Source organism: Nerophis lumbriciformis, linkage group LG31 (genome assembly GCF_033978685.3).
Source record: "Nerophis lumbriciformis linkage group LG31, RoL_Nlum_v2.1, whole genome shotgun sequence".
Taxonomy (NCBI): domain Eukaryota; kingdom Metazoa; phylum Chordata; class Actinopteri; order Syngnathiformes; family Syngnathidae; genus Nerophis; species Nerophis lumbriciformis.
In genome coordinates, this window is record NC_084578.2 from 5087501 (window position 1) to 5097500 (window position 10000).

Sequence of the window (10000 nt, forward strand, 5' to 3'; positions counted from 1 at the left end):
TTTTATATATAACCCAGACCCACTGTACATCAACCAACACTTTTAACCTCTGGGTTAGTTTTTATTTTTTAACCCAGACCCACTGTACATCAACCAACACTTTTAGACTCTGGGTTAGTTTTTATATATAACCCAGACCCACTGTACTTCAACCAACACTTTTAGACTCTGGGTTAGTTTTTATATACAACCCAGACCCACTGTACATCAACCAACACTTTTAGACTCTTGGTTATTTTTTATACATAACTAGACCCACTGTACATTAACCAACACTTTTAACCTCTGGGTTAGTTTTTATTTTTTAACCCAGACTTACTGTACATCAACCAACACTTTTAGATTCTGGGTTAGTTTTTATATATAACCCAGACCCACTGTACATCAACCAACACTTTTAGACTCTGTCTGGGTTAGTTTTTTATATATAACCCAGACCCACTGTACATCAACCAACACCAGTAGACTCTGGGTTAATGTGTATATATAAGCCAGACCCACGCTACATTAATCAACACTTTTAGACTCTGGGTTAGTTTTTATATATAACCCAGACCCACTGTACATCAACTAACACTTTTAGACTCTAGGTTAGTTTTTATATATAGACAGACCCACTGTACATTAACTAACATTTTTAGACTTTGGGTTAGTTTTTATATATAGACAGACCCACTGTACATTAACTAACATTTTTAGACTTTGGGTTAGTTTTTATATATAGACAGACCCACTGTACATTAACTAACACTTTTAACCTCTGGGTTAGTTTTTATATATAACCCAGACCCACTGTACATCAACCAACACTTTTAGACTCTGAGTTAGCTTTTATATATAACCCAGACCCACTGTACATCAACCAACACTTTTAGACTCTGGGTTAGTTTTTATACATAACCCAGACCCACTGTACTTCAACCAACACTTTTAGACTCTGGGTTAGTTTTTATATATAACCCAGACCCACTGTACATCAGCCAACACTTTTAGACTCTGGGTTAGTTTTTATATATAACCCAGACCCACTGTACATCAACCAACACTTTTAGATTCTTGGTTAGATTTTATTTGTTAACCAAGACCCACTGTACATCAACCAACACTTTTAGACACTGGGTTAGTTTTTATATATAACCCAGACCCACTGTACATCAACCAACACTTTTAGACTCTGGGTTAGTTTTTATGTATAACCCAGACTCACTGTACTTCAACCAACACTTTTAGACTCTGGGTTAGTTTTTACATATAACCCAGACCCACTGTACATCAACCAACACTTTTAGACCCTGGGTTAGTTTTTATATATAACCCAGACCCACTGTACATCAACCAACACTTTTAGACTCTGGGTTAGTTTTTATATATAACCCAGACCTACTGTACATCAACCAACACTTTTAGATTCTTGGTTAGATTTTATTTGTTAACCAAGACCCACTGTACATCAACCAACACTTTTAGACACTGGGTTAGTTTTTATATATAACCCAGACCCACTGTACATCAACCAACACTTTTAGACTCTGGGTTAGTTTTTATGTATAACCCAGACTCACTGTACTTCAACCAACACTTTTAGACTCTGGGTTAGTTTTTACATATAACCCAGACCCACTGTACATCAACCAACACTTTTAGACTCTGGGTTAGTTTTTATATATAACCCAGACCCACTGTACATCAACCAACACTTTTAGACTCTGGGTTAGTTTTTATATATAACCCAGACCCACTGTACATCAACCAACACTTTTAGACTCTGGGTTAGTTTTTATATATAACCCAGACCCACTGTACATCAACCAACACATTTTAGACTCTGGGTTAGTTTTTATATATAACCCAGACTCACTGTACTTCAACCAACACTTTTAGACTCTGGGTTAGTTTTTATATATAACCCAGACCCACTGTACATCAACCAACACTTTTAGACCCTGGGTTAGTTTTTATATATAACCCAGACCCACTGTACATCAACCAACACATTTTTAGACTCTGGGTTAGTTTTTATATATAACCCAGACCCACTGTACATCAACCAACACTTTTAGACTCTGGGTTAGTTTTTATATATAACCCAGACCCACTGTACATCAACCAACACTTTTAGACTTTGGGTTAGTTTTTATATATAACCCAGACCCACTGTACATCAACCAACACTTTTAGACTCTGGGTTAGTTTTTATATATAACCCAGACCCACTGTACATCAACCAACACATTTTAGACTCTGGGTTAGTTTTTATATATAACCCAGACTCACTGTACTTAAACCAACACTTTTAGACTCTGGGTTAGTTTTTATATATAACCCAGACCCACTGTACATCAACCAACACTTTTAGACTCTGTCTGGGTTAGTTTTTTATATATAACCCAGACCCACTGTACACCAACCAACACTTTTAGACTCTGGGTTAGTTTTTATACATAACCCAGACCCACTGTACATCAACCAACACTTTTAGACTCTGGGTTAGTTTTTATATATAACCCAGACCCACTGTACATCAACCAACACTTTTAACCTCTGGGTTATTTTTTATTTTTTAACCCAGACCCACTGTACATCAACCAACACTTTTAGACTCTGGGTTAGTTTTTATATATAACCCAGACCCACTGTACATCAACCAACACTTTTAACCTCTGGGTTAGTTTTTATTTTTTAACCCAGACCCACTGTACATCAACCAACACTTTTAGACTCTGGGTTAGTTTTTATACATAACCCAGACCCACTGTACATCAACCAACACTTTTAGACTCTGGGTTAGTTGTTATTTTTTAACCCAGACCCACTGTACATCAACCAACACTTTTAGACTCTGGGTTAGTTTTTATGTATAACCCAGACTCACTGTACTTCAACCAACACTTTTAGACTCTGTCTGGGTTAGTTTTTTATATATAACCCAGACCCACTGTACATCAACCAACACTTTTAGACTCTGGGTTAGTTTTTATATATAACCCAGACCCACTGTACATCAACCAACACTTTTAGACTCTGGGTTAGTTTTTATATATAACCCAGACCCACTGTACATCAACCAACACTTTTAGACTCTGGGTTAGTTTTTATATATAACCCAGACCCACTGTACATCAACCAACACTTTTAGACCCTGGGTTAGTTTTTATATATAACCCAGACTCACTGTACATCAACCAACACTTTTAGACTTTGGGTTAGTTTTTATATATAACCCAGACTCACTGTACTTCAACCAACACATTTTTAGACTCTGGGTTAGTTTTTATATATAACCCAGACCCACTGTACATCAACCAACACTTTTAGACTCTGGGTTAGTTTTTATATATAACCCAGACCCACTGTACATCAACCAACACTTTTAGACTCTGGGTTAGTTTTTATATATAACCCAGACTCACTGTACTTCAACCAACACTTTTAGACTCTGGATTAGTTTTTATATATACCCAGACCCACTGTACATCAACCAACACTTTTAACCTCTGGGTTAGTTTTTATATATAACCCAGACCCACTGTACATCAACCAACACTTTTAGACTCTGGGTTAGCTTTTATATACAACCCAGACTCACTGTACATCAGCCAACACTTTTAGACTCTGAGTTAGTTTTGATATATAACCAAGACCCCACTCTTGGTTATTTTTTATATATAACCAGACCCACAGTACATCAACCAACACTTTTAGACTCTGGGTTAGTTTTTATATATAACCCAGACTCACTGTACTTCAACCAACACTTTTAGACTCTGGGTTAGTTTTTATATATAACCCAGACCCACTGTACATCAACCAACACTTTTAGACTCTGGGTTAGTTTTTTATATATAACCCAGAGCCACTGTACATCAATCAACACTTTTGGACTCTGGGTTAGTTTTTATATATAACCCAGACCCACTGTACATCAACCAACACTTTTAGACTCTGGGTTAGTTTTTTATATATAACCCAGACCCACTGTACATCAACCAACACTTTTAGACTCTGTCTGGGTTAGTTTTTTATATATAACCCAGACCCACTGTACATCAACCAACACTTTTAGACTCTGGGTTAGTTTTTATATTCAACCCAGACCCACTGTACTTCAACCAACACTTTTAGACTCTGGGTTAGTTTTTATATATAACCCAGACCCACTGTACATCAACCAACACTTTTAGACTCTCGGTTAGTTTTTATATATAACCCAGACCTACTGTACATCAACCAACACTTTTAGACTCTGTCTTGGTTACGGTAGTTTTTTATATATAACCCAGACCCACTGTACATCAACCAAAACTTTTAGACTCTCGGTTAGTTTTTATATATAACCCAGACCCACTGTACATCAACCAACACTTTTAGACTCTCGGTTAGTTTTTATATATAACCCAGACCCACTGTACATCAACCAACACTTTTAGACTCTGGGTTAGTTTTTTATATATAACCCAGACCCACTGTACATCAACCAACACTTTTAGACTCTCGGTTAGTTTTTATATATAACCCAGACCCACTGTACATCAACCAAAACTTTTAGACTCTCGGTTAGTTTTTATATATAACCCAGACCCACTGTACATCAACCAAAACTTTTAGACTCTCGGTTAGTTTTTATATATAACCCAGACCTACTGTACATCAACCAACACTTTTAGACTCTGGGTTAGTTTTTTATATATAACCCAGACCCACTGTACATCAACCAACACTTTTAGACTCTCGGTTAGTTTTTATATATAACCCAGACCCACTGTACATCAACCAAAACTTTTAGACTCTCGGTTAGTTTTTATATATAACCCAGACCCACTGTACATCAACCAAAACTTTTAGACTCTCGGTTAGTTTTTATATATAACCCAGACCTACTGTACATCAACCAACACTTTTAGACTCTGGGTTAGTTTTTTATATATAACCCAGACCCACTGTACATCAACCAACACTTTTAGACTCTCGGTTAGTTTTTATATATAACCCAGACCCACTGTACATCAACCAAAACTTTTAGACTCTCGGTTAGTTTTTATATATAACCCAGACCCACTGTACTTCAACCAACACTTTTAGACTATGGGTTAATATAACCCAGACCCACTGTCCATTGAAAATCCACAGAATGTTGAAAAAGAAAGTTGCAGGCTGTAATTGTCCTAACTTGGCCTCTGTGTGCGGTGCTGTGCAGGTGAGGAGGAGGCGTCCGGGACTCAGGGCTCCGGCTGGTCCTCTTATCTCCACAGCTGGTCTGGGATCAGATAGATCACCACAAGACCGGTCAGCAGGTTTGCTCTGGTCCAAACCTACACTGGTATTGGGAAACCGGGACACATGAGGTGAAGTCACAACCCAACAGAAGGGACCAAGGAATGTGATGGAGAAAGGGAAAATGTTTGAATTCTTAGTGAAAAATCTAAATATAATTTACTTCATATTGAATCTAATTCATCTTTAAAGGGGAACTGCAATTTTTTTTTCTACCAGTCACAATCTATGTGATACAAAAACACATGTATTTGTTTATGCATTCTGACTGTCGAAGTGGAGGCACGTAAATAAGACCCGCCCACAAAACGTCAAAAAAGCGTCTTGAGGACGGTCAGTAAAACATCATCTATGCAACATTTGGACCAAATAATTGCTATTATGTAGACCACAAGGAAGTCTTTAAAAAAAAAAAAAAATCATAATATTCTGTATATTTTTAATAACATTCTACTTTGTGTGTTTTATTCATTTAGATGCAGTTCATGGTTTTGAATCCGTCCATTATTTAATGAAGGATAAATCCAACCGCTTATGTATGTTTATTTAAATGAATCAAAATATCAACTGAGGCAAGTATTTAAATGAACTTCATCATTAACAACAGAAATAGTTTTAATAATTGCCTTCCAGACTTGTTTTTTACACAAAGTCCGGTTTTGCTGATTGTTTTTTTTGCTGTTAGGCTTAATGAAGTTGTCATTTAATGACAGTGTAAACATGGTGAACGTTTATTATGGAGTATTTTAAAGATTTTATGGTCACTTTTTTTTCTTTAGGAGGCAGCTTTTTGTGATTCTTTCAGCATAACTTATTATATACGTGTTCCATGACAGGACAACTAGGAAGCAGTGTGTATAAAACAATGATTGGGCATTGATGGTAAGATTATGTGGCTTTGCTTCAGGGGTGTCCAAAGTACGGTCCGCACACCCACTTTTGTTGGCCTTTTGTCAGAAAAAACAACAACAAATTTAAGAAAAAATATTTTAAAAATTAAACTGTAATGGGAAAAAAACTGAAATGTTCAAACTAATAATTAATAATAATATACTTAGTCACCTATAACAGAAATTATTATATTTTAATATATGTATAATATCTGTTTTTAGCATTATTTAAATTAAAAATACCAAAATGGCCCCCCCTATATTTGACTTTTTAGTATGTGGCCCTTGGAGAAAAAAATCTAAAATATTAGAAGTTCTCGAACATGAAATAAAATAAAGATGTTTAAAGTTTAGTTAGTTGAATAGTTAATTGAAAAAATAAAAATGATACTAACTTATGAATTAATTAATTAGAAAAAAAATACAACTATAATAAACACTGTTAAATATGTAACTGGACATTAATATTTTTGTACAAGCATAATTTTAGACATACTAGGTTATGCAGTTAAACAATTGTATTATTATTATTATTATTATTATTATTATTATATTTTAATATATGTATAATATCTGTTTTTAGCATTATTTAAATTAAAAATATCAAAATGGCCCCCCCTATATTTGACTTTTTAGTATGTGGCCCTTGGAGAAAAAAAGTTCAGACGCCCCTGATCTAAAATATTAGAAGTTCTCGAACATTTAATAAAATAAATGTGTATTTAAAGTTTAGTTAGTTGATTAGTTAATTGAAAAAATAAAAATGATACTAACTTATGAATTAATTAGAAAAAATACAACTATAATAACACTGTTAAATATGTAACTGGACATTAATATTTTTGTACAAGCATAATTTTTGACATACTAGGTTATGCAGTTAAACAATTGTATTATTATTATTATTATTATTATTATATTTTAATATATGTATAATATCTGTTTTTAGCATTATTTAAATTAAAAATATCAAAATGGCCCCCCCTATATTTGACTTTTTAGTATGTGGCCCTTGGAGAAAAAAAGTTCAGACGCCCCTGATCTAAAATATTAGAAGTTCTCGAACATGAAATAAAATAAATATGTTTAAAGTTTAGTTAGTTGAATAGTTAATTGAAAAAATAAAAATGATACTAACTTATGAATTAATTAATTAGAAAAAAAATACAACTATAATAAACACTGTTAAATATGTAACTGGACATTAATATTTTTGTACAAGCATAATTTTAGACATACTAGGTTATGCAGTTAAACAATTGTATTATTATTATTATTATTATTATTATTATTATATTTTAATATATGTATAATATCTGTTTTTAGCATTATTTAAATTAAAAATATCAAAATGGCCCCCCCTATATTTGACTTTTTAGTATGTGGCCCTTGGAGAAAAAAAGTTCAGACGCCCCTGATCCAAAATATTAGAAGTTCTCGAACATGAAATAAAATAAAGATGTATTTAAAGTTTAGTTAGTTGATTAGTTAATTGAAAAAATAAAAATGATACTAACTTATGAATTAATTAGAAAAAATACAACTATAATAACACTGTTAAATATGTAACTGGACATTAATATTTTTGTACAAGCATAATTTTAGACATACTAGGTTATGCAGTTAAACAATTGTATTATTATTATTATTATTATTATTATTATTATATTTTAATATATGTATAATATCTGTTTTTAGCATTATTTAAATTAAAAATATCAAAATGGCCCCCCCTATATTTGACTTTTTAGTATGTGGCCCTTGGAGAAAAAAAGTTCAGACGCCCCTGATCCAAAATATTAGAAGTTCTCGAACATGAAATAAAATAAATGTGTATTTAAAGTTTAGTTAGTTGATTAGTTAATTGAAAAAATAAAAATGATACTAACTTATGAATTAATTAGAAAAAATACAACTATAATAACACTGTTAAATATGTAACTGGACATTAATATTTTTGTACAAGCATAATTTTTGACATACTAGGTTATGCAGTTAAACAATTGTATTATTATTATTATTATTATATTCTTACAGGGGGAAAACAATAGTGGAAATGTAGGGAAAAAGCTATTAAAAAATTGGACCGTAATAAGAAAAAGCTGAAATGTTTAAACTAATAATTAATAATATACTTGGTCATACATAACACAAAAAATATATATTTTAATACGTATATCTGTTTGTAGCATTTCTTTTTGTTGAAAAACATATCAAAATGGCCCCTGCCTACTTGATTTTTCAGTATGTGGCCCTTGGCGGTAAAAGTGTAAACACCCTTGATCTAAAATATTAGAAGCTCTTAAAATAAATATGTAAATAAAGTTTAATTTAAAAAATAAAAATGATAATACTAAATTATGAATTAATTTAATTTGAAGAATTACTACCCCAGAAGGGACAAGCGGTAGAAAATGGAAGGATGGATGGAATTACAACAACAATATTAAACATTGTTAAATGTGTAACTGAACAGTAGTATTTTTATACAGGCAGAATTATGCACTATTTATGCAGTTACACAATTGTATTATTATTGTTATTATTATTATTATTATTACTATCATATTCTTACAGGGGGGAAAAACAACAGTAAAAATGTAAGAAAACAGTGCAAAATAATCTGGAAGTAAAGAAAAAAACTGAAATTTTCCAACCAATAATTATTAATGATATACTCAGTCACCAATAACACCAAATTTTGACTTAAAAATATACATAATATCTGTTTTTAACATTGTGTTTCATTAAAACATATCAAAATTCTAACTAATAATTAATAATAATATACTTAGTCACCTATAACACAAATTATTATATTTTAATATATATAATATCTGTTTTTAGTATTATTTAAATTAAAAAATATATAAATGCCCCCCCCTATATTTGACTTTTCAGTATGTTGCCCTTGGTGGATGATCTAAAATGTTAGAAGCTCTCGAAATTAAACTAAAATAAAAAAAGTTAGTTAATTGCAAAATAAAAATAATACTACCTTATGAAATATTAATTTAAAAAAATATATATATTAATTAGAAAAAATAAAGAAAGAAACAATAGTAAACACTGTTAAATGTGCAACTGAATATTAATATTTTACACAACCATATTATTATTATTAGTCTATTATTAGGGGAAAAACCAGTAAAAATTTAAGAAAAACGAGCAAAAAAATTATCTGAATATAATGAGATGAATGTTGTAATATTAATAAAATACCTAGTCATCTATAACAGTTTTTGAAAAAATAAAACAATTAAAAATGGCCAGCAAAATGATGGAAAACGTTTGGACACCCCTGCTTTACTTCAAGCAATCACGAGCATCTAAGTTATGTAAACAGCAATAGACACGGGCATTTATGGGATACTATGGTCGTCATGGTTACCCTGGCATTTATTTAGAAGGAAATGTTTGTGTAGCTATGACATGCTGTGTGAATAAAACATATCAAAATGATGTTTTTACATGCTTCTCTTTCCATGAATGACGTCATCCATGCATCCAGCCCCTCCCATAGCAAGGGGGTGGAGTTAAAAGGATGGCCTTATAAGGGAAGAAATGTGGTGCTTGAGCGATAATGATGCAACAAATGGCTGATGGAGGCTGGAGGAAAGACGTTTGCCTCCCAGTAGACACACTTGCCCCCCCCCCCAATGTGCTGCAGAAAGTGTGACATTAAAACATAAGTTTATTGCTATGGACTGTCATTAAAAAGCAATAAAATTAACATTAGTAAGTAACCAAACATATTTATTTTGTATTTAAACGTCAAAACACGGGGCAATAAATACAGTTAAAAAAACTATACATTTTGAATAATTAAAAATAATAAC

The 10000-nt window shown here is 32.2% G+C and overlaps 1 protein-coding gene across 1 annotated transcript in view; it reads left to right on the forward strand.

Annotated features, from left to right (window-relative positions):
• LOC133574055 (GRIP and coiled-coil domain-containing protein 2) overlaps positions 1-9623 on the forward strand; it is a 95510-nt gene extending 85887 nt beyond the window's left edge. Inside the window, exon 24 of the mRNA XM_061926078.2 lies at positions 5195-9623. Coding sequence (XP_061782062.1) covers positions 5195-5268 — 74 coding nt within the window. The 3' untranslated portion in view covers positions 5269-9623. The remainder of the gene's footprint in view (positions 1-5194) is intronic.
• Positions 9624-10000: the final 377 nt, after the last annotated feature.